The following is a 26,698-nucleotide window of genomic DNA, read 5'->3' as shown; positions in this document are numbered from 1 at the left end:
TCGCATCCTCACCTTTCGCGTTGACCCGCTCGCTCCCCCAGGCTTCGTGCCACGCGTTTAAGTCTTTCGCCAACAGCACTCGCGGGTGACCTCTAGCCAGCAACTCCACGCGGTCCATCTGCTGCTCAAACTCCATCAGGCCAACAGATGATAGCAGCAGACCACAACGATTGCCCATCTCAAAGCATTTGAGATCCGCTGACGTCCTTTCAGTGCCGGTACCAAATGATGAATTTTACTCCGAAAATACGCTTTTGGTAAATGAGTATTTCTCTGGGAATCAAACTAAACATGGAATCTATCGGGAGGAGCATGCATATTACGATCCGATGGGCTTCTTAGTAGTGACGGGCTTGTATCGTTTTGAGGGCACTGACAGTAAAATGTACGAGTATTTTCTTATGAAAGATGAAAAAGGATATCGTATCGTTAAGGTTGGCCATTATTATGCACCAGATGCTGAGTCTGAGGAAGAGGAAGAAATTGAACCAATACTGATACTTTCCCACCTTGGTGGCGGTAGGCTTTGACATTAGTGAACGGTAAATAAATGAATGTTTCGTATGGATGTTGAAATAAACAATAGGCATGTGGCATCGAAACTTTTATGTGTTAATGATTAGCTAAATAGTATTAAAGAATAATTTAATTTGTAAGAAGCTTCCATAAAACAAGTGTAACAGGTTTCGACCTTACCTGCGTTTGCCACTTTACTTATCATCGGACTGTCTTTCCTTGTGTTCCATCACTTGGTGAAAATTAGCGAAGCGCGGATATATCTTTAGGACTTAATAAAGGTTGGACACATTGAGGCCTTACCAGTGCATACTCAATGGTCTGGAAGTAAACGGACACAGATTTGGTTACGTTCTATGCCAAGTCCAGATTAAGTCTGTCTTACTTTGGCCCGGTACTCACGCGTTCGCACCTGTAAACTCGTCCGACGAAAAACGTTAAATAAAGGTAGTGAAAAATTTAAAAAAGCGCATTGATTTATTTCGAATGAAACGTAATTTTGTAACAGTATGTTTGAATTATTTGATATCGCAATTGTTTATTTTAAGTATAATTTCAGTAGCAATTTATATAGATAAAAGTAAGGAATTTTATAGTTATACGTTGAATACAACATTGTAACTACTATTTCAACGTCCAACCAGCCACAGTGATAAGAATTTGACTATTAGTGCCATCTAGCGTTGGAAATGTTAACCGTTAACATTAACATTAACAATGTTCGGATGTTGACCGAAACCAAAAGACTTTTGTTGGCATATAGCGACGAACTCGGTATGAGGCAAAACAGAATTAAACCTGTATTAGATATTTACAAAGTGTTAGAAGATGGAAAATTATTTTAAATCTAAGAAATTAATAAATTGAATACACAGTGGAAACTTTAAGCAAAATTTCTTTTAAAACAATCACATTTTAACATAATCTTAAGGGATCGGTGTTGCTTTTTTCAGATATAAATAGTTCAGTTCGTTTTATTATTTGTTATTATTTTTATACATTTATGTGTCTATCAGTTCCTTCCTGTCCTGTCTCATGCAGATGTTGATGCAAAACAACAGAGATTTTTTTGAAGTTTTTAATTTTGGTTATATGGCCCGCAAACGGCATGGAGCCGCTTGTAGTTATTAACGCGAAATGCGATTGTCACCGAATGGATGAGCACCCAGTTTTTGCCACTTGGAATTTGTTTCCGTTCACCAAATACTGTACCTTATAGTAAATTCCATCCAGAGCAACGTATCGATATTATCTCGAGATGACGACTTTACCGGTTTGCGGATCCAAGGATGTTCCGGTTTTATATGTATGAACCGAGTGAAGACGGAATGTTTAAGGTCAAAAGAACCGGCGTTCGGCACGTGAGCCAGTTTTATAGGTGAATTCTCAATTTTGGTTTTACTCTTTCTATTATTACTTTTCACATCCGTTTTTCCTAATTTTTGTCAAAAAATTATCATTCTTTGGTAGTCTGTGTGTTTACGAATGAAATTTGGGTGGAAACAAACACTTTATCGATATAAACCAGTTTTCGTAGATGTATTTATTTCAGTTTTGATGCACTGCCGAATGCGAGGAAAAATAAAGTCGCTGACCGTTGAATGGTGTTAGTCTTAAAACGTCGTTCTTGTGCAGTGAACGCATAACCCCTTGAAAAGTAATGGTAAGAATCATTGCTGCGTTTCAAAGGAGAGTTTACGTACGTGTGATTTCTTTATTTTATCATTTAAGTAACTGAGATCGCTTTACTGGGTTTTGATGGGTGTCAGATGCTTGTGGATATCACATCGTGCAGAAACCTGCAGGAGCAGCTGCATTTGGTGGAGCTGCAACAAGTGATTCTATACCGGGAGAATACGTTGATGCACCAGGGCAAAAAAATGAACCAAAACCTATATTTTCTCTCGTTGGTGGTGATAAATTTTGAATTACTCCTCGGTGAACTTTAAAGAGGACACTGTGAACAATGAGCTTTGCAATAAATTATTTTCTGCATTAAAACTAAGACAAGTTTTACAGAGACTAACGATGAGAAACACAATAAATGAAAATGTATGTACTTTGTAACCTCGTTGGCGATTTTATGAAAAATAGACAAATAACATGCAATATAAAATTTGTACTGCTTGATCGTCTATATTCTTCAACAAATAATGTTTGTTCGTGCTAGGAGTACACATAAAAATAAAAACAGGCATATTCCATTTGGGAAGGCTTCAATTTAAGTTTAATTCGAGTAGTAATTTAGAAACTATAAAATTTGAAAATGTAATTGTGTGTTGTTTTCTCCATTGCAACTCCTGTTTCAAACTCCAACCAAAGCAACAGCATAAAATCAACCATCGACGCCATTTAGCGTTGAGAATGTTAGCCAATGGAATATTAACAATGTTGCGATGTTTCCGGTCACGAGAACAAAAGACGTTATGCAAATAGCGACAAACTCGACACAAGATTTTAGATTCTCACAAGTTGTATGAAGAAATGCAAACTTTTTTGGCGGTCAAACCCGTTATCATCCGGTTCGAATCAACCAGATTCTATCAGCGCTAGCTGGTGTGAAGAGCTTAGCTGTTTCATCGGCCTCATTGGTTATCTATCGTTTTGTAGCTATTAACAATGTTAAGTATGTACTGCAGTATATACTTGTTTGCATATGGAGTTTCGTACGATAATTATTGACCAATTTGTTTGCCGCTGAGGATCATTTTGACGGATATTGAATTCTTCTTGTGCGTAGGTGTTTGTAAAATAAGCAATGGAAACCTACATCAAAATTTTACGTAAAGCATGCTTCTTCTTCTTGGATTGACGACCTCTAAGGTAAAGTCGGCCATTTTTGGCTCAAGAGATTTATACTTACCACGTAGCCGGGAAGTCAGTCCTTGCTACGGGAGGATATAATATTTGTTACTTTGAGCGGATGAAAAGAGCTCAATGTATCGACAAACAAAAAATATACTTAGATAATTGAAAGAGAAGCTGTGAAATATGTTCATTATTCCTAAAAACGACTTCCTATTCTATCTCATGCCCACATTGATGCAATACGGCAGAGATTACTAACGCTTCCTATACATCCAACGATAAGCTGCGGGGCCACGACAGTTGAGGATTCCCTCAGAACTCAAAACCTCAAGAACTCATTAATGTTTTTGAGGGATTTGCGTTTTGCAGAAAACCTGGCTGATCAACAAAAACCTCAAAAACTTTTTGAGACTTTTTTTGAGGAATCGTTTTGACAGTTCCGATGCCTCAGCTGTTCAGAATGTAAACAAAAAATATTTTTGTTTGCGGTGTTTTCAATGAAAGCACACTTTTCGTGTGCCGTTGTTAATGCAAATACCTACTGAAGAACTAAAAGTAACATTCATTATAATTTAACACCGTATTTGTGTGTGTGTTTTTTTTTTGTTTTTTTGCGACGGTAAATTGTTCATTTGTTGCACAGTGTGTGACACAATTTAAGTATATGTTATAATTTAAAAACTAAACTTTTTATGCGAAAGACTATCCTTGAACCTCGTTCTTTTGATTGATAAAATGTTTAAATACATTCTTTTCCTTAAAACACCTTTTTATTGACCATATTTTCCATTGAATTGATCAAAAAACACCTTCGTACAAAGATTACAATTACATGAAATACGTAGCATTTGTCAAACACTGTTTGTTGTCGCTGACGAAAAGAGAGGCAGCATGAGTGATTGTTAGTGTGACCAAATTTGAGGAATACCTCAAACGGCCACGAGAACATTGGTTTTGAGACGCTTTTTGAGGGAATTGAGTGACCGAAGAAGTTTGAGGGAAAGTCTCAACTGTCGTGGCCCCGCAGCTATAGGAGCACAGTTTTGTAGATTCTGCCCGAAAACGGTATGAAAAAGGTGTATAAATCTTCACGAAACTTGCACCGCGAAACTGCACCGTGTAGGAGACTCCATCCGGACCAACGTATCGATCGGACTTGAGATAACAAGTTTACCGAGTTTGAAAATCTCTCTTATACGGTCATTCTAAAGCAACCTATGATCGTTATCGAAACAAACGAAATCAACCATATCATTGAATATAACTTTGAATTATAAACTAGTTAAACTGAGATCATGGTTCATATTGAAGTCGTGCAAATCGTTAAACTAGAAAGTGAAACCGGTCTGTTAGGAGGATGCAACCAAACTAACAAGGAATTTATTTTTGGAACCATCACTAGAATCCTTTTTTTTGATAACATACTGGGCGGCCTTGAAGCAGCAACTTTCCTGTCTGTATCAGTATCACTGACAAACAAGTAGTATGGATGATAGGTTGTGTATTTACAGAAAAGAACATAATACCGATACATTCTTGTAATCGCGGATGTATTTGTTTGGGGTTTGGGGATATATAAAAGTCGCTGACCGTTGAAGGATTTAATCTTGAATCATCAGCCATGTGAAGTGGACGGAGAAATCCCTCAACAAGCAATGGTAAGAAGCATCGTTGCGTACCTTAGCGGAGTTTTTTTTACATGTGTGATTTATTTATTTTAACGTAGAAGCAGTTGAGGTCGCCCTACTGGATTTTAGCTGCGACTGTGTTGGTGTTTGTAACGGCTGTCCTTTCAGCGCCGGCCCCACAGAGGCGCACAGGTGTTGGAGGCATTTTCAATAGACTCGGTCGTGTTGGAGGCATCTTCAATAGACGCGGTCGTGTTGGAGGCGGTCGTCGTGGAGGCGGTCGTCGTGCAGGCGGTCGCGGTGGAGGTGGTCGTGGTGGAGGCGGTCGTGGTGGAGGCGGTCGTGGTGGAGGCGGTCGTGGTGGAGGCGGTCGTGGAGGCGGTCGTGGAGGCGGTCGTGGAAGCAAAGAAAATGAAGGCGGTGGTGTTGGAGGCAACGACTTTGGAGGCGGTGATTACGGAGGAGGTGATTATGGAGGTGGTGATTATGGAGGTGGTGATTATGGAGGTGGTGATTATGGAGGCGGTGATTATGGAGGCGGTGATTATGGCGACGGCGGTGATTATGGAGGCGGTGATTATGGAGGCGGTGATTATGGAGGTGGTGATTATGGAGGTGGTGATTATGGAGGTGGTGATTATGGAGGCGGTGATTATGGAGGTGGTGATTATGGAGGCGGTGATTATGGAGATGGTGATTATGGAGGCGGTGATTATGGAGGCGGTGACTATGGCGGCGGTGATTATGGCGGCGGTGACTATGGCGGCGGTGATTATGGCGGCGGTGATTATGGCGGCGGTGATTATGGAGGCGGTGATTATGGCGGCGGTGATTATTGAGGTGGTGATGAATGAGGCAATGATTATGGGGGTGGTGGTAATGGAGGCGATGATGGTGGTGGTGATTATGGGGGCAATAATGAGTACTAATTTGCGGCAGATAAAAAAAGGACATCGCATCGTTGAGAGTGCTGGAGTTACCAGTACTAGTGAAGGATCAGCCCCTGCCCATCAAACTAGCGCACTTGTTCGCTTGTGCAAGTTTGATAGCTAGGCAGAGCGAGAAGTATATTAATGTGACTAGTTTGAGTATTGCACACATGTATTCCGTTTCAACTGATGCGTATCGACATGCTTACACTCGGCTTACACATGCTTACAAACGGCGACATGCTTACACTCGTGGGTGAGTAAAATGACGAAACCTTAACTTATACGTTTATGCCGGGTTTTTTATGACTCCGAAATGAGTCGTGAACCGATATCCGAAACAAGACTCATTCACTCTGAGTTAACTCACTACAAATTTTTGTTATTATCATCTCTGACCGATAGGTTCATTTCGTCGCAGAAACTTGAAGATGTTCCAGTGAAGGGAAAGTTTAAGTTCACCACTAAACATCGCACTGGAGTTATGGTTTTCGGAGCAGATGCCTCCAATGGATTGAAAATGCCTCCGGTTTTCATCAAAGCTGGGATGAAGGTGAATACGGATATCTATTTGGGCATTTTGAAGGAGAAGGTCTTTCCTTGGATCAAAGATAACTTTGATGGGCACCAACTGGTCTTTTTTCAACAGGATAAACTGTCGTGTCATACCTCTGAAAAGTCTCAAGAGTGCTTGAAGAATAACATGGTTTTTGGACAAAAGATGTTTGGCCTCCTAGCAGCCCAGACTTGAACCTCATCGATTATTCCGTATGGGTGAATGTTCATGCAAAAGCCTGTGTTAAATCTCACCCCCGGGTGGACGCCCTGAAAGCCTCCATTACAAAAGCATGGAACTCGATGTCTGATTCATCCATTTAAAAGGCATGTTCCGATCACGCCTGGAGAAAGTGATAGAAAACATCGGTGGCCACATCGAATAATGTGAACTATGAAGGTTGAATAAACATATCTATAAACTACATTTTTCATGTTCCTCAATCATTAATCCTCATTAATCCTTTCGATTTTCGTATTTTTTATGGGCCATACTGTATTAAAACTATTACAATACAAGTTTTTTATAGACGAAGGATGACGATAAAATCAAAAGTTTTCCGTAGTTTGTAAACTAACAAATAGATCATTTGTATATGCCACAGTAGGCATACGAATATTCCACCTGCATTACAGTTTAGTATATAACTACGTGGGCCGTTGGACTGATCATGATGTTGGGGGATATTTGCAGTTGGTACGAATGTCTCTGGATTCCACAACGGTTACTTTCTTTCGGGTGATCGCGATGTTGAAGGGGATTCGTTATTACCACGGATGTAGCTTCCGATGGAAGAGGGGTTCGCATCCAAACATCATCCCTTTCGACGTACGAAGGTATTTCCAAGGAGGGGCTCGCGGTGTTGGGGTTCATCACTAGTGTTGGTGACTCATGATACCCAATCATGTAACACCCAAACTATATGTAATACTCCTTTCCTTACATTTTATGGAGTTATAAGTCCGTCCACATGAGTGTTGCATTCTGTTCTGGGAGCTCTGTTCACCTTACCACCTTCCCCCTCTCTCTCACAGCATCCACGACCTCAAGTTGTGGCGTGCGTTATCGAGGCCTCTTCAGCTGGGGACAGCGTCCGCCCGTTTGGCCTCTAGTGCACATCACCGCGATGCCCCGTCTCCTTCTCCAGCGTGCGTTTCTATTCATTCTGGACCGGAAGAGATCGGCCTCTGACGATGGCGCTCGGTGTCGACGACTCCTTCCGGGATTAACATTCGGTAAAGTTCCCTCCCGGACCCTCGCCCTCCACTCTCGCTACATAAACAGCCGTATCTCATGCCGCAGACGCAGCACCTCAGCTCCGATCTCAGCTTTTTGACACGTCTCGCGATGTCAGCCAGTACCTCCTTCTCGGTGTCCGACGTCCTCATCCCCAGCGAGATCTGTGTTTGTTCTACCACTCTGACGCGCTTCCTCCTCTCGCAAAATACGCTGCTGCACCAACGTGATTCGTGATCACCAGATTGCTTGTACCTATGCTCAGCTGCTCACGCCTAATGTCCTCGAACGTCGGACACTTGAACATGTCATTGATCACTGACTCAAACCTGTCATCGCACCGCCGACAGTCGGATGACGAAGCGAAACCGCAGACATGCAGGTACGCACGGAAGAAACCGTGTCCCGTGAGCACCTGCAAGAGATAAAAATCGACCTCCCCGTAGCTCCGTCCCGTCCACTGGTGCAGGTCGTCCTGTGGGCCCATGTCAGATATCTATGAAAAGTCATCTATCGCACGATCCCACTGGTGCTGCCACATTTGAATGGTAGAGACTACGGTTTCTCATCACCAAGGTGACTACCGCCACCACACGGAGGGCCACACGCCGTCGTACATGTAGTTATACAGCGTTGGGCCATGGATTGATCCCTGTTGAACGCCTGTAGTCACTTGGCGTGCTACGGGCCCTTCGCTGGTGCCGTACGTGAGCTCCCTGTCGGTGAAGTAATCCCCCAGGATGCGCTGCAACTGCACAGGAATGGCGTTCTTGATAAGGGCCACCGCGATCTCCTGCCAGCTGGCGGTGTTGAATGCATTGCGCACATCCAACGCGGCGACGAGAAGACAGCGCTTGTCTTGCCGATTTGTTCGACCGAACGACATAGCCCGCCTTCCCGCATCCACCACCAGTTGGGTCGTCTGGAAGATACTCGGACCCCTCCGGAAACCGAACAGGTTTTCGGCCAGTCGGGGCGATCCCGGATCGTCGAGGTGTTCGTTGAGGCGATTAAGCACCACTCTTTCGTACACCTTGCCTGGATTGTCGATGAGACACACCGGGCGAAAGGATGACGGATCCCTCGGAGGCTTCCCCGGCTTCTACTCGCGTGGCATACTGGCCGCATCCAGGCACCGTTGGTACACCCCTACAAAGGTCTCCGCATGACTCTCGATGGCCGCCGTCAAGGCAACGTTCGACAAGCCTTCCAGTCCAAGAGCCTTCCGGGGATGCAAAGTTCCCGCACCGACGACAGCTCTTGATGTCCTCGTATCCTCCTAGACCTTTGGCTGGACACCCCCACCGCGTAGCGCTGGAACGCGTGGTCGCTGTAGGAGTAGCGTCCAAGCACACCCCATTCCCGTTCCTGACCAACTACTAGGCCGACATACGGACGGCCTGGCGAACGCTATGTCCACCTTACTGGGGCTGGCCACACCACACCCGAGGAAGATCAGCTCGTTTCCTCGGTTGAGGACCTAAAATCCCTTTCGCATCCTCACCTTTCGCGTTGACCCGCTCGCTCCCCCAGGCTTCGTGCCACGCGTTTAAGTCTTTCGCCAACAGCACTCGCGGGTGACCTCTAGCCAGCAACTCCACGCGGTCCATCTGCTGCTCAAACTCCATCAGGCCAACAGATGATAGCAGCAGACCACAACGATTGCCCATCTCAAAGCATTTGAGATCCGCTGACGTCCTTTCAGTGCCGGTACCAAATGATGAATTTTACTCCGAAAATACGCTTTTGGTAAATGAGTATTTCTCTGGGAATCAAACTAAACATGGAATCTATCGGGAGGAGCATGCATATTACGAACCGATGGGCTTCTTAGTAGTGACGGGCTTGTATCGTTTTGAGTGCACTGACAGTAAAATGTACGAGTACTTTCTTATGAAAGATGAAAAAGGATATCGCATTGCGAAGGTTGGTCATTATTATGCACCAGATGCTGAGTCTGAGGAAGAGGAAGAAATTGAACCAATACTGATACTTTCCCACCTTGGTGGCGGTAGGCTTTGACATTAGTGAACGGTAAATAAATGAATGTTTCGTATGGATGTTGAAATAAACAATAGGTATGTGGCATCGAAACTTTTATATGTTAATGATTAGCTAAATAATATTAAAGAATAATTTAATTTGTAAGAAGCTTCCATAAAACAAGTGTAACAGGTTTCGACCTTACCTGCGTTTGCCACTTTACTTATCATCGGACTGTCTTTCCTTGTGTTCCATCACTTGGTGAAAATTAGCGAAGCGCGGATATATCTTTAGGACTTAATAAAGGTTGGACACATTGAGGCCTTACCAGTGCATACTCAATGGTCTGGAAGTAAACGGACACAGATTTGGTTACGTTCTATGCCAAGTCCAGATTAAGTCTGTCTTACTTTGGCCCGGTACTCACGCGTTCGCACCTGTAAACTCGTCCGACGAAAAACGTTAAATAAAGGTAGTGAAAAATTTAAAAAAGCGCATTGATTTATTTCGAATGAAACGTAATTTTGTAACAGTATGTTTGAATTATTTGATATCGCAATTGTTTATTTTAAGTATAATTTCAGTAGCAATTTATATAGATAAAAGTAAGGAATTTTATAGTTATACGTTGAATACAACATTCTAACTACTATTTCAACGTCCAACCAGCCACAGTGATAAGAATTTGACTATTAGTGCCATCTAGCGTTGGAAATGTTAACCGTTAACATTAACATTAACAATGTTCGGATGTTGACCGAAACCAAAAGACTTTTGTTGGCATATAGCGACGAACTCGGTATGAGGCAAAACAGAATTAAACCTGTATTAGATATTTACAAAGTGTTAGAAGATGGAAAATTATTTTAAATCTAAGAAATTAATAAATTGAATACACAGTGGAAACTTTAAGCAAAATTTCTTTTAAAACAATCACATTTTAACATAATCTTAAGGGATCGATGTTGCTTTTTTCAGATATAAATAGTTAAGTTCGTTTTATTATTTGTTATTATTTTTATACATTTATGTGTCTATCAATTCCTTCCTGTCCTGTCTCATGCAGATGTTGATGCAAAACAACAGAGATTTTTTTGAAGTTTTAAATTTTGGTTATATGGCCCGCAAACGGCATGGAGCCGCTTGTAGTTATTAACGCGAAATGTGATTGTCACCGAATGGATGAGCACCTAGTGGTTGCCACTTGGAACTTGTTTCCGTCCACCAAATACTGTACCTTATAGTAAATTCCATCCAGAGCAACGTATCGATATTATCTCGAGATGACGACTTTACCGGTTTGCGGATCCAAGGATGTTCCGGTTTTATATGTATGAACCGAGTGAAGACGGAATGTTTAAGGTCAAAAGAACCGGCGTTAGGCACGTGAGCCAGTTTTATAGGTGAATTGTCATCTTTAGTTTTCCTCTTTCTATTATTACTTTTCACATCCGTTTTTCCTAATTTTTGTCAAAAAATTATCATTCTTTGGTAGTCTGTGTGTTTACGAATGAAATTTGGGTGGAAACAAACACTTTATCGATATAAACCAGTTTTCGTAGATGTATTTATTTCAGTTTTGATGCACTGCCGAATGCGAGGAAAAATAAAGTCGCTGACCGTTGAATGGTGTTAGTCTTAAATCGTCGTTCTTGTGCAGTGGACGCATAACCCCTTGAAAAGTAATGGTAAGAATAATTGCTGCGTTTCAAAGGAGAGTTTACGTACGTGTGATTTCTTTATTTTATCATTTAAGTAACTGAGATCGCTTTACTGGGTTTTGATGGGTGTCAGATGCTTGTGGATATCACATCGTGCAGAAACCTGCAGGAGCAGCTGCATTTGGTGGAGCTGCAACAAGTGATTCTATACCGGGAGAATACGTTGATGCACCAGGGCAAAAAAATGAACCAAAACCTATATTTTCTCTCGTTGGTGGTGATAAATTTTGAATTACTCCTCGGTGAACTTTAAAGAGGACACTGTGAACAATGAGCTTTGCAATAAATTATTTTCTGCATTAAAACTAAGACAAGTTTTACAGAGACTAACGATGAGGAACACAATAATTGAAAATGTATGTACTTTGTAACCTCGTTGGCGATTTTATGAAAAATAGACAAATAACATGCAATATAAAATTTGTACTGCTTGATCGTCTATATTCTTCAACAAATAATGTTTGTTCGTGCTAGGAGTACACATAAAAATAAAAACAGGCATATTCCATTTGGGAAGGCTTCAATTTAAGTTTAATTCAAGTAGTAATTTAGAAACTATAAAATTTGAAAATGTAATTGTGAGTTGTTTTCTCCATTGCAACTCCTGTTTCAAACTCCAACCAAAGCAACAGCACAAAATCAAGCGCTCAATCAGCGTTGAGAATGTTAGCCAATGGAATATTAACAATGTTGTGATGTTTCCGGTCGCGAGACCAAACGACGTTATGCAAATATCGACGTACTCGACACGAAATTTTAGATTCTCACAAGGTGTTTGAATAAAATCAAACTTTTTTGGCGGTCAAACCCGTTATCATCCGGTTCGAATCAACGAGATTCTATCAGCGCTAGCTGGTGTGGAGATTTAGCTTAGCTGTTTCATCGGCCTCGTTGGTTATCTATCGTTTTGTAGCTATTAACAATGTTAAGTATGTACTGAGGATAACTTTGACTGATATTGTAATCTTCTGGTGTGTAGCCGTTTGTAAAATAAGCAATGGAAAGCTACAGCAAAATTTTACGTAAAGCATGCTTCTTCTTCTTGGATTGACGACCTGCAAGGTCATGCCGGCCATTTTAGGTTCAAGAGATTTATACTTACCACGTAGCCGTGAAGTCAGTCCTTGCTACGGGAGGATATAATCTTTGTTACTTTGTGCGAATGAAAAGGAAAACAATGTATATACAAACAAAAATTATACTTAGATAATTGAAAGAGAAGATGCAAAACGACAAAGATTACTAACGCTGCCTATCTGACCAACGATAGGAGCACAGTTTTGGATATTCCACCCGGACAACAGCGTGGAAATGGTGTACAAATCCGGATCCAGCACCGGATAGATGGGCACCTAGAGGCTGAAACCCGTTTTCATCCACCACATACCGTGCCGTGTAGGAGACTCCTTCCGTATCAACGTATCGATAAGACACAAGATAACGAGTTTACAGAGTTTTAAAATCTCTGTTATATGGTCATTCTAATGAAAGCGATATCAAAACGAACGAAATCAACCATAACATCGAATATAACACGGAATTATAAACTAGTTAAACTGAGATCATGGTTCATATTGAAGCAGATTCAAGATAAATCGTTAAACTAGAAAGCGAACACAAACTTAAACCGGTCTGTTAGGAGGATGCAACCAAACTAACAAGGAATTTATTTTAGGAACCATTACTAGAATATTTTTTTTGATAACATAGTGGACGGCCTTGAAACAGCATCTTCCCTGTCTGCAGATGTGTAGCATATCAGTATCGCTGACAAACTAGTAGTGTGGACGATAGCTCGTGTATTTACAGAAACGAACTCGATATCGATACATTCTTGTAATCGCGAATGTATTTGTTTGGGGTTTGTTTCGCTGACAAAAATGGGCGATATATAAAAGTCGCTGACCGTTGAAGGATTTAGTCTTGAATCATCATCCTTGTGAAGTGGACGGAGAAATCCCTCAACAAGCAATGGTATGAAGCATCGTTGCGTATCTTTACACATTTTTTGTTACATGTGTGATTTCTTTATTTTATCGTAGAAGCAGTTGAGGTCGCCCTACTGGATTTTAGCTGCGGCAGTGTTGCTGCTTGTAACGGCTGTCCTTTCAGCGCCGGCCCCACAGAGGCGCAAAGGAGTTGGAGACAGCGTCAATGGACGCGGTCGTGTTGGAGGCAACGTCACTGCACGCGGTCGTGTTAGAGGCAACGTCACTGGACGCGGTCGTGTAGGAGGAAACGTCAATGGAGGCGGTGGTGTTGCAGTCATCGTCTATGAAGGCGGTGGTGTTGGAGGCAACGTCAAGGGACGCGGTCGTGTTGGAGGCAAAGTCATTGGAGGCAACGTCAATGGCCGCGGTCGTGTTGGAAGCAAACAAAATGGAAGCGATCGTGTTGGACTCATCGTCTATGGAGGCGGTGGTGTTGGAGGCACCGTCACTGGAGGCGGTGGTGTTGGAGGCAACGTCAATGGCCGCGGTCGTGTTAGAAGCAAACAAAATGGACGCGATCGTGTAGGACTCATCGTCTATGAAGGCGGTGGTGTTGGAGGCACCGTCACTGGAGGCGGTGGTGTTGGAGGCAAAGTCATTGGAGGCGGTCGCGGTGGAGGCGGTCGTGTTGGCGGCGGTCTTGGTGGAGGCGGTCGTGGTGGAGGCGGTCGTGTTGGCGGCGGTCTTGGTGGAGGCGGTCGTGGTGGAGGCAAAGTCATTGGTGGCGGTCGCGGTGGAGGCGGTCGTGTTGGCGGCGGTCTTGGTGGAGGCGGTCGTGGCGGAGGCGGTCGTGTTGGAGGCGGTCGTGTTGGAGGCGGTGGTGGTGGAGGTGGTCGTGTTGGAGGCGGTCTTGGTGGAGGCGGTCGTGGTGGAGACGGTGGTGTTGGAGGCACCGTCACTGGAGGCGGTGGTGTTGGAGGCAAAGTCATTGGAGGCGGTCGCGGTGGAGGCGGTCGTGTTGCCGGCGGTCTTGGTGGAGGCGGTCGTGGTGGAGGCGGTCGTGTTGGAGGCGGTCGTGTTGGAGGCGGTGGTGGTGGAGGCGGTCGTGTTGGAGGCGGTCTTGGTGGAGGCGGTCGTGTTGGAGGCAACGTCAATGAAGGTGGTGGTGAAGGAGGCAACGTCAATGAAGGCGGTGGTGAAGGAGGCAACGTCAATGAAGGCATTGATTATATCAACGTCAATGATGGCGTTGGTGAAGGAGGCAATGATTATGTAGGCGGTGGTGAAGGAGGCAAGGACTATGATGGCGACGGTGAAGGAGGCAACGAAATTGGAGGCTTTGGTGAAGGAGACAATGATTATGGAGGCTTTGGTGAAGGAGGCAATGATTATGGAGGCGTTGGTGAAGGAGGTAATGAAATTATAGGCGGTGATGAAGGAGGCGGTGGTAATGAAGGTGGCGTTGATTATGAAGGTGGTGGTGAAGGAGGCAATGATTATGAAAGCGGTGGTGAAGGAGGCAATGATTACGGAGCCGGTGGTGAAGGAGGCAATGATTATGAAAGCGGTGGTGAAGGAGGCAATGATTACGGAGCCGGTGGTGAAGGAGGCAATGACTATGGAGGCGGTGATGATGGAGGCAATGATTATGGAGGCGGTGATTATGGAGGCGGTGATGATGCAGGCAATGATTATGGTGGCGGTGAAGGAGGTGGTGAAGAAGGCGGTGGTGATGAAGGAGGCGGTGATTATGGAGGCGGTGGTGAAGGAGGCAACGACTATGGAGGCGGTGGTCAAGGAGGCAATGATTATGGAGCCGGTGGTGAAGGAGGCAATGATTATGAAAGCGGTGGTGAAGGAGGCAATGATTACGGAGCCGGTGGTGAAGGAGGCAATGACTATGGAGGCGGTGATGATGGAGGCAATGATTATGGAGGCGGTGATTATGGAGGCGGTGATGATGCAGGCAATGATTATGGTGGCGGTGAAGGAGGTGGTGAAGAAGGCGGTGGTGAAGAAGGCGGTGGTGATGAAGGAGGCGGTGATTATGGAGGCGGTGGTGAAGGAGGCGGTGACTATGGCGGCGGTGACTATGGCGGCAGTGATTATGGCGACGGTGGTGATGGTGGCGGTGATTATGGAGGTGGTGATTATGGAGGTGATGATGAAGGAGGCGGTGATTATGGAGGCGGTGATAATGGAGGCGGTGATTTTGGCGGTGGTGATTATGGTGGTGGTGATGATGGTGGCGGTGATTATTGAGGTGGTGATGAATGAGGCAATGATTATGGGGGCGGTGGTAATGGAGGCAATGATTGTGGTGGTGATTCTGGGGGCAATAATGAATACTAATTTGCGGCAGATAAAAAAAGGACATCGTATCATTGAGAATGCTGAAGTTACCAGTAGTAGTGAAGGATCAGCCCCTGCCCATCAAACTAGCGCACTTTTTCGCTTGTGCAAGTTTGATAGCTAGGCAGAGCGAGAAGTATATTACTGTGACTAGTTTGAGTATTGCACACATGTATTCCGTTTCAACTGATGCGTATCCACATGCTTACACTCGGCTTACACATGCTTACAAACGGCGACATGCTTACACTCGTGGGTGAGTAAAATGACGAAACCTTAACTTATACGTTTATGCCGGGTTTTTTATGACTCCGAAATGAGTCGTGAACCGATATCCGAAACAAGACTCATTCACTCTGAGTTAACTCACTACAAATTTTTGTTATTATCATCTCTGACCGATAGGTTCATTTCGTCGCAGAAACTTGAAGATGTTCCAGAGAAGGGAAAGTTTAAGTTCACCACTAAACATCGCACTGGAGTTATGGTTTTCGGAGCAGATGCCTCCAATGGATTGAAAATGCCTCCGGTTTTCATCAAAGCTGGGATGAAGGTGAATACGGATATCTATTTGGGCATTTTGAAGGAGAAGGTCTTTCCTTGGATCAAAGATAACTTTGATGGGCACCAACTGATCATTTTTCAACAGGATAAATTGTCGTGTCATACCTCTGAAAAGTCTCAAGAGTGGTTGAAGAATAACATGGCTTTTTGGACAAAAGATGTTTGGCCTCCTAGCAGCCCAGACTTGAACCTCATCGATTATTCCGTATGGGTGAATGTTCAGGCAAAAGCCTGTGTGAAATCTCACCCCCGTGTGGACGACCTGAAAACCTCCATTACAAAAGCATGGAACTTGATGTCTGATTCATCCATTTAAAAGGCATGTTCCGATCACGCCTGGAGAAAGTGATAGAAAACATCGGTGGCCACATCGAATAATGTGAACTATGAAGGTTGAATAAACATATCTATAAACTACATTTTTCATGCTCCTGACTAATCCTTTCGATTTTCGTATTTTTTATGGGCCATACTGTATTAAAACTATGACATGTTTTTTATAGACGAAGGATGAGGATAAAATCAAAAATTTTCCGTAGTTTGTAAACTAACAAATAGATCATTTGTATATGCCACGGTAGGCATACGAGTATTCCACCTGCATTACAGTTTAGTATATAACTACGTGGGCCGTTGGACTGATCATGATGTTGGCGGATATTTGCAGTTGGTACGAATGTCTCTGGATTCCACAACGGTTACTTTCTTTCGGGTGATCGCGATGTTGAAGGGGATTTGTTATTACCACGGAAGTAGCTTCCGATGGAAGAGGGGTTCGCATCCAAACATCATCCCTTTCGACGTACGAAGGTATTTCCAAGGGGGGGTCGCGGTGTTGGGGTTCATCACTAGTGTTGGTGACTCATGATACCCAATCATGTAACACCCAAACTATATGTAATACTCCTTTCCTTACATTTTATGGAGTTATAAGTCCGTCCACATGAGTGTTGCATTCTGTTCTGGGAGCTCTGTTCACCTTACCACCTTCCCCCTCTCTCTCACAGCATCCACGACCTCAAGTTGTGGCGTGCGTTATCGAGGCCTCTTCAGCTGGGGACAGCGTCCGCCCGTTTGGCCTCTAGTGCACACCACCGCGATGTCCCGTCTCCTTCTCCAGCGTGCGTTTCTATTCATTCTGGACCGGAAGAGATCGGCCTCTGACGATGGCGCTCGGTGTCGACGACTCCTTCCGGGATTAACAGGCGGTAAAGTTTCCTCCCGGACCCTCGCCCTCCACACTCGCTACATAAACAGCCGTCTCTCATGCCGCAGACGCAGCACCTCAGCTCCGATCTCAGCTTTTTGACACGTCTCGCGATGTCAGCCAGTACCTCCTTCTCGGTGTCCGACGTCCTCATCCCCAGCGAGATCTGTGTTTGTTCTACCACTCTGACGCGCTTCCTCCTCTCGCAAAATACGCTGCTGCACCAACGTGATTCGTGATCACCAGGTTGCTTGTACCTATGCTCAGCTGCTCACGCCTAATGTCTCCGAACGTCGGACACTTGAACATGACATGGACCACTGACTCAAACCTGTCATCGCACCACAGACAGTCGGATGACGAAGCGAAACCGCAGACATGCAGGTACGCACGGAAGAAACCGTGTCCCGTGAGCACCTGCAAGAGATAAAAATCGACCTCCCCGTGGCTCCGTCCCGTCCATTGGTGCAGGTCGGGAATCATCCTGTGGGCCCATGTCAGATATCGATGAAAAGTCATCTATCGCACGATCCCACTGGTGCTGCCACATTTGAATGGTAGAGACTCCGGATTCTCATCACCGAGGTGACTACCGCCACCACACGGAGGGCCACACGCCGTCGTTCATGAAGTTATACACAGTTGGGCCAAGGATTGATCCCTGTTGAACGCCTGCAGTCACTTGGCGTGCTACAGGCCCTTCGCTGGTGCCGTACGTGAGCTCCCTGTCGGTGAAGTAATCACCCAGGATCCGCTGCAACTGCACAGTAACGGCGTTCTTGATAAGGGCCACCGCGATCTCCTGCCAGCTGGCGGTGTTGAATGCATTGCGCACATCCAACGCGGCGACGAGAAGACAGCGCATGTCTCGCCGATTTGTTCGACCGAACGACATAGCCCGCCTTCCCGCATCCACCACCAGTTGGGTCGTCTGGAAGATACTCGGACCCCTCCGGAAGCCGAACTGGTTTTCGGCCAGTCGGGGCGAACCCGGATCCTCGAGGTGTTCGTTGAGGGGATTAAGCACCACTCTTTCGTACACCTTGCCTGGATTGTCGATGAGGCACACCGGGCGAAAGGATGACGGATCCCTCGGAGGCTTCCCCGGCTCAGCTATGATCATCAACTTCTGCCTTTTCTATTCGCTTGGCATACTGGCCGCATCCAGGCACCGTTGGTACACCCCTACAAAGGTCTCCGCATGACTCTCGATGGCCGCCGTCAAGACAACGTTCGACAAGCCTTCCAGGCCAAGAGCCTTCCCGGCATGCAAACTGCCAGCGATGACCCTCAGCTCCTCGGTGTTAGTCGGACGAATCGGTGGCTCGTACGCTCCGCCCATCTCCGGCCAGTCCGCCGGGGTGTGTTCCGGAAAGAACTCCTCCACTATTCACCATAACACCCCCGGATCCCGCTCACGCGCCGTTCTTCTATCCCACAGCCGACACAGAACCTGCCGGAACCACTGACCACTCTCGTCATCGGCCAGGGCCTGCATCATGTATTGGAACTGTTTCTTCTTGCTTTCATGGATTGCTCTCCGTAGTATCACTCCCGAGCAAGTGATTTTTCGGCCTCGTGTGCAGTACTGTCCATTCGCGTTCTGGCCACTCGACATTACCGCCATCGCGCCCCGGCCTCCCGCACCGACGACAGCTCTTGATGTCCTCGTATCCTCCTAGACCTTTGGCTGGACACCCCCACCGCGTAGCGCTGGAACGCGTGGTTGCTGTAGGAGTAGCGTCCAAGCACACCCCATTCCCGTTCCTGACCAACTACTAGGCCGACAGACGGACGGCCTGGCGAACGCTATGTCCACCCTACTGGGGCTGGCCACACCACACCCGAGGAAGATCAGCTCGTTTCCTCGGTTGAGGACCTAAAATCCCTTTCGCATCCTCACCTTTCGCGTTGACCCGCTCGCTCCCCCAGGCTTCGTGCCACGCGTTTAAGTCTTTCGCCAACAGCACTCGCGGGTGACCTCTAGCCAGCAACTCCACGCGGTCCATCTGCTGCTCAAACTCCATCAGGCCAACAGATGATAGCAGCAGACCACAACGATTGCCCATCTCAAAGCATTTGAGATCCGCTGACGTCCTTTCAGTGCCGGTACCAAATGATGAATTTTACTCCGAAAATACGCTTTTGGTAAATGAGTATTTCTCTGGGAATCAAACTAAACATGGAATCTATCGGGAGGAGCATGCATATTACGATCCGATGGGCTTCTTAGTAGTGACGGGCTTGTATCGTTTTGAGGGCACTGACAGTAAAATGTACGAGTACTTTCTTATGAAAGATGAAAAAGGATATCGCATTGCGAAGGTTGGTCATTATCATGCACCAGATGCTGAGTCTGAGGAAGAGGAAGAAATTGAACCAATACTGATACTTTCCCACCTTGGTGGCGGTAGGCTTTGACATTAGTGAACGGTAAATAAATGAATGTTTCGTATGGATGTTGAAATAAACAATAGGTATGTGGCATCGAAACTTTTATATGTTAATGATTAGCTAAATAATATTAAAGAATAATTTAATTTGTAAGAAGCTTCCATAAAACAAGTGTAACAGGTTTCGACCTTACCTGCGTTTGCCACTTTACTTATCATCGGACTGTCTTCCCTTGTGTTCCATCACTTGGTGAAAATTAGCGAAGCGCGGATATATCTTTAGGACTTAATAAAGGTTGGACACATTGAGGCCTTACCAGTGCATACTCAATGGTCTGGAAGTAAACGGACACAGATTTGGTTACGTTCTATGCCAAGTCCAGATTAAGTCTGTCTTACTTTGGCCCGGTACTCACGCGTTCGCACCTGTAAACTCGTCCGACGAAAAACGTTAAATAAAGGTAGTGAAAAATTTAAAAAAGCGCATTGATTTATTTCGAATGAAACGTAATTTTGTAACAGTATGTTTGAATTATTTGATATCGCAATTGTTTATTTTAAGTATAATTTCAGTAGCAATTTAAATAGATAAAAGTAAGGAATTTTATAGTTATACGTTGAATACAACATTCTAACTACTATTTCAACGTCCAACCAGCCACAGTGATAAGAATTTGACTATTAGTGCCATCTAGCGTTGGAAATGTTAACCGTTAACATTAACATTAACAATGTTCGGATGTTGACCGAAACCAAAAGACTTTTGTTGGCATATAGCGACGAACTCGGTATGAGGCAAAACAGAATTAAACCTGTATTAGATATTTACAAAGTGTTAGAAGATGGAAAATTATTTTAAATCTAAGAAATTAATAAATTGAATACACAGTGGAAACTTTAAGCAAAATTTCTTTTAAAACAATCACATTTTAACATAATCTTAAGGGATCGATGTTGCTTTTTTCAGATATAAATAGTTAAGTTCGTTTTATTATTTGTTATTATTTTTATACATTTATGTGTCTATCAATTCCTTCCTGTCCTGTCTCATGCAGATGTTGATGCAAAACAACAGAGATTTTTTTGAAATTTTTAATTTTGGTTATATGGCCCGCAAACGGCATGGAGCCGCTTGTAGTTTTTAACGCGAAATGTGATTGTCACCGAATGGATGAGCACCTAGTGGTTGCCACTTGGAACTTGTTTCCGTCCACCAAATACTGTACCTTATAGTAAATTCCATCCAGAGCAACGTATCGATATTATCTCGAGATGACGACTTTACCGGTTTGCGGATCCAAGGATGTTCCGGTTTTATATGTATGAACCGAGTGAAGACGAAATGTTTAAGGTCAAAAGAACCGGCGTTAGGCACGTGAGCCAGTTTTATAGGTGAATTCTCATCTTTAGTTTTCCTCTTTCTATTATTACTTTTCACATCCGTTTTTCCTAATTTTTGTCAAAAAATTATCATTCTTTGGTAGTCTGTGTGTTTACGAATGAAATTTGGGTGGAAACAAACACTTTATCGATATAAACCAGTTTTCGTAGATGTATTTATTTCAGCTTTGATGCACTGCCGAATGCGAGGAAAAATAAAGTCGCTGACCGTTGAATGGTGTTAGTCTTAAAACGTCGTTCTTGTGCAGTGAACGCATAACCCCTTGAAAAGTAATGGTAAGAATCATTGCTGCGTTTCAAAGGAGAGTTTACATACGTGTGATTTCTTTATTTTATCATTTAAGTAACTGAGATCGCTTTACTGGGTTTTGATGGGTGTCAGATGCTTGTGGATATCACATCGTGCAGAAACCTGCAGGAGCAGCTGCATTTGGTGGAGCTGCAACAAGTGATTCTATACCGGGAGAATACGTTGATGCACCAGGGCAAAAAAATGAACCAAAACCTATATTTTCTCTCGTTGGTGGTGATAAATTTTGAATTACTCCTCGGTGAACTGTAAAGAGGACACTGTGAACAATGAGCTTTGCAATAAATTATTTTCTGCATTAAAACTAAGACAAGTTTTACAGAGACTAACGATGAGAAACACAATAAATGAAAATGTATGTATTTTGTAACCTCGTTGGCGATTTTATGAAAAATAGACAAATAACATGCAATATAAAATTTGTACTGCTTGATCGTCTATATTCTTCAACAAATAATGTTTGTTCGTGCTAGGAGTACACATAAAAATAAAAACAGGCATATTCCATTTGGGAAGGCTTCAATTTAAGTTTAATTCAAGTAGTAATTTAGAAACTATAAAATTTGAAAATGTAATTGTGAGTTGTTTTCTCCATTGCAACTCCTGTTTCAAACTCCAACCAAAGCAACAGCACAAAATCAAGCGCTCAATCAGCGTTGAGAATGTTAGCCAATGGAATATTAACAATGTTGTGATGTTTCCGGTCGCGAGACCAAACGACGTTATGCAAATATCGACGTACTCGACACGAAATTTTAGATTCTCACAAGGTGTTTGAATAAAATCAAACTTTTTTGGCGGTCAAACCCGTTATCATCCGGTTCGAATCAACGAGATTCTATCAGCGCTAGCTGGTGTGGAGATTTAGCTTAGCTGTTTCATCGGCCTCGTTGGTTATCTATCGTTTTGTAGCTATTAACAATGTTAAGTATGTACTGAGGATAACTTTGACTGATATTGTAATCTTCTGGTGTGTAGCCGTTTGTAAAATAAGCAATGGAAAGCTACAGCAAAATTTTACGTAAAGCATGCTTCTTCTTCTTGGATTGACGACCTGCAAGGTCATGCCGGCCATTTTAGGTTCAAGAGATTTATACTTACCACGTAGCCGTGAAGTCAGTCCTTGCTACGGGAGGATATAATCTTTGTTACTTTGTGCGAATGAAAAGGAAAACAATGTATATACAAACAAAAATTATACTTAGATAATTGAAAGAGAAGATGCAAAACGACAAAGATTACTAACGCTGCCTATCTGACCAACGATAGGAGCACAGTTTTGGATATTCCACCCGGACAACAGCGTGGAAATGGTGTACAAATCCGGATCCAGCACCGGATAGATGGGCACCTAGAGGCTGAAACCCGTTTTCATCCACCACATACCGTGCCGTGTAGGAGACTCCTTCCGTATCAACGTATCGATAAGACACAAGATAACGAGTTTACAGAGTTTTAAAATCTCTGTTATATGGTCATTCTAATGAAAGCGATATCAAAACGAACGAAATCAACCATAACATCGAATATAACACGGAATTATAAACTAGTTAAACTGAGATCATGGTTCATATTGAAGCAGATTCAAGATAAATCGTTAAACTAGAAAGCGAACACAAACTTAAACCGGTCTGTTAGGAGGATGCAACCAAACTAACAAGGAATTTATTTTAGGAACCATTACTAGAATATTTTTTTTGATAACATAGTGGACGGCCTTGAAGCAGCATCTTCCCTGTCTGCAGATGTGTAGCATATCAGTATCACTGACAAACTAGTAGTGTGGACGATAGCTCGTGTATTTACAGAAACGAACTCGATATCGATACATTCTTGTAATCGCGAATGTATTTGTTTGGGGTTTGTTTCGCTGACAAAAATGGGCGATATATAAAAGTCGCTGACCGTTGAAGGATTTAGTCTTGAATCATCATCCTTGTGAAGTGGACGGAGAAATCCCTCAACAAGCAATGGTAAGAAGCATCGTTGCGTATCTTAGCGGAGTTTTTTTACATGTGTGATTTCTTTATTTTATCGTAGAAGCAGTTGAGGTCGCCCTACTGGATTTTAGCTGTGGCAGTGTTGCTGCTTGCAACGGCTGTCCTTTCAGCGCCGGCCCCACAGAGGCGCAAAGGTGTTGGAGACAGCGTCAATGGAAGCGGTCGTGTTGGAGGCAACGTCACTGCACGCGGTCGTGTTAGAGGCAACGTCACTGGAGGCGGTCGTGTTGGAGGAAACGTCAATGGAGGCGGTGGTGTTGGAGGCACCGTCACTGGAGGCGGCGGTGGTGGAGGCACCGTCACTGGAGGCGGTAGTGTTGGAGGCAAAGTCATTGGAGGCGGTCGCGGTGGAGGCGGTCGTGTTGGCGGCGGTCTTGGTGGAGGCGGTGGTGTTGGAGGCAAAGTCATTGGAGGCGGTCGCGGTGGAGGCGGTCGTGTTGGCGGCGGTCTTGGTGGAGGCGGTCGTGGTGGAGGCGGTGGTGTTGGAGGCACCGTCACTGGAGGCGGTGGTGTTGGAGGCAAAGTCATTGGAGGCGGTCGCGGTGGAGGCGGTCGTGTTGGCGGCGGTCTTGGTGGAGGCGGTCGTGGTGGAGGCGGTCGTGTTGGAGGCGGTCGTGTTGGAGGCGGTGGTGGTGGAGGCGGTCGTGTTGAAGGCGGTCTTGGTGGAGGCGGTCGTGTTGGAGGCAACGTCAATGAAGGTGGTGGTGAAGGAGGCAACGTCAATGAAGGCGGTGGTGAAGGAGGCAACGTCAATGAAGGCATTGATTATATCAACGTCAATGATGGCGTTGGTGAAGGAGGCAATGATTATGTAGGCGGTGGTGAAGGAGGCAAGGACTATGATGGCGACGGTGAAGGAGGCAACGAAATTGGAGGCTTTGTTGAAGGAGACAATGATTATGGAGGCGTTGGTGAAGGAGGCAATGATTATGGAGGCGTTGGTGAAGGAGGCAATGATTATGGAGGCGTTGGTGAAGTAGGCGATGATTATGGAGGCGTTGGTGAAGGAGACAATGATTATGGTGGCGTTGGTGAAGGAGACAATGATTATGGTGGCGTTGTTGAAGGAGGCAATGATTATGGAGGCGGTGGTGAAGTAGGCGATGATTATGGAGGGGTTGGTGAAGGAGGCAATGATTATGGTGGCGTTGGTGAAGGAGACAATGATTATGGTGGCGTTGTTGAAGGAGGCAATGATTATGGAGGCGGTGGTGAACTGGGCAATGATTATGGAGGCGGTGGTGAAGGAGGCAATGATTATGTAGGCGTTGGTGAAGGAGGCAATGATTATGGCGGCGGTGGTGAAGGAGTCAATGACTATGGTGGCGGTGATTTTGGAGGCGGTGATTATGGAGGTGGTGATTTTGGAGGTGGTGATTATGGAGATGGTGATTTTGGAGGTGGTGACTATGGAGGCGGTGATTTCGCAGGTGGTGATTATGGAGGTGGTGATTTTGGAGGTGGTGATTTTGGAGGTGGTGATTTTGGAGGTGGTGATTTTGGAGGTGGTGATTTTGGAGGTGGTGATTTTGGAGGTGGTGGTTTTGGAGGTGGTGATTTTGGAGGTGGTGATTTTGGAGGTGGTGATTTTGGTGGTGGTGGTTTTGGAGGTGGTGATTTTGGAGGTGGTGATTTTGGAGGTGGTGGTTTTGGAGGTGGTGATTTTGGAGGTGGTGATTTTGGAGGTGGTGGTTTTGGAGGTTTTGATTGAGGCAATGAATATGCGAACGGTGGTAATGCAGGCAATGATTATGGAGATGGTGATGAAGGAGCAATAATTATGGAGGTGGTGTTGAAGGAGGCGGTGATTATAACGGCGGTGATTAAGAAGGCGGTGATTATGGAGGCGATGATTGTGGTGGCGGAGATTATGGAGGTGGTGATGAAGGAGGCGGTGATGAATAAGGCAATGGTTATGGGGGCGATGGTAATGAAGGCAATATGGTGGTGATGAGGGGGGCAATTATGAGTATTAATTTGTGGCTAATAAAGTAAGGGCATCGCATCGTTGAGAATACTGCAGTTACCACTAGTAATAAAGGATCTGTAGAGGTTCAGGTTTTGAACCAGCAAATACATTTAAAAATAGGAAGAAATCCAATCAATTATTTTTTCTGCTCTCCTTCGTGGTGAATAGCGCATACAGTGAAAAAGATAATGTGTACTATTAATGTTGAAATAAAGTATATGCTAAATTAAAACTACTACTTGTTTTTTGCAGACTGAAGATGACAATGATAAAAAAGTTTTACGTAGTTTGTAAGCTAACAAGAAGCTCATTTGCATTTTTATGTGAAACCATCTGATCAATGTCATATGTTTTAGGATGATTAATATCAAATGTAAATCCTTTCGTTTCGCTGGAGCTCCGTATATGTTTAGTTTGGGTTTTTACGAATGCAAACCGTGTAGAAACAAACACTTTGGCAATATAAACCAGTTATTATGGATGTAGTTGTATCAGTTTTAATTCACTATCGAAAGCGACATACAATAAAGTCCCTGGCCGTTGCATGGTTTTAGTTTTAAATCGTCGTTTCAGTGGAGTGGACGTAGAAACTCCTCATAAAGCAATGGTAAAAACCATTTCTGTTTTTAAAGAAGAGTTTACATACGTGTAACTTCTTTCTTTTAACATTGAAGCAGTTGAGATCGCCTTACTGGATTTTGACTATGGCAGTGTTGCTGATTGTAACGACTGTCCATTCAGTGCCGGTACCAAATGATGAATATTACTCCGAAAATACGCTTTTGGTAAATGAGTGTTACTCTGGGAATCAAACTAAACATGGAATCTACCGGGAGGAGCATGCATATTACGATCCGATGGGCTTCTTAGTAGTGACGGGCTTCTATCGTTTTGAGTGCACTGACAGTAAAATGTACGAGTTCTTTCTTATGAAAGATGAAAAAGGATATCGTATCGTTAAGGTTGGCCATTATTATGCACCAGATGCTGAGTCTGAGGAAGAGGAAGAAATTGAACCAAAATTGATACTTACCCTCCTTGGTGGCGGTAGGCTTTGACATTAGTGAACGGTAAATAAATGAATGTTTCGTATGGATGTTGAAATAAACAATAGGCATGTGGCATCGAAACGTTTCTGTGTTCATGACAAGCTAAATAATGTTAAAGATTAATTTAATTTGTAAGAAGCTTCCA

At 44.2% G+C, this 26,698-nt stretch overlaps 2 protein-coding genes across 2 annotated transcripts; both read left to right on the top strand.

Annotated features, from left to right (window-relative positions):
- Positions 1-383: 383 nt before the first annotated feature.
- On the top strand, positions 384-5,791 carry LOC125772370 (ctenidin-1-like). Its single transcript, XM_049444017.1, has 2 exons — positions 384-519; positions 5,121-5,791. The coding sequence occupies exons 1-2, from the start codon at positions 384-386 to the stop codon at positions 5,789-5,791; spliced, it is 807 nt and encodes a 268-aa protein (XP_049299974.1).
- On the top strand, positions 4,950-26,444 carry LOC125772368 (uncharacterized). The gene is made up of 6 exons (XM_049444016.1): positions 4,950-4,982; positions 13,420-14,467; positions 23,919-24,335; positions 24,366-24,905; positions 24,966-25,115; positions 25,146-26,444. The coding sequence occupies exons 1-6, from the start codon at positions 4,980-4,982 to the stop codon at positions 25,244-25,246; spliced, it is 2,259 nt and encodes a 752-aa protein (XP_049299973.1). The 5' UTR covers positions 4,950-4,979; the 3' UTR covers positions 25,247-26,444.
- The last annotated feature ends 254 nt before the right edge of the window (positions 26,445-26,698 follow it).

This window comes from Anopheles funestus, chromosome 3RL, assembly GCF_943734845.2.
Source record: "Anopheles funestus chromosome 3RL, idAnoFuneDA-416_04, whole genome shotgun sequence".
Lineage (NCBI taxonomy): Eukaryota > Metazoa > Arthropoda > Insecta > Diptera > Culicidae > Anopheles > Anopheles funestus.
Note: the sequence above shows the minus strand (reverse complement) of the source record. Positions and strands in the feature narration are given on the sequence as shown.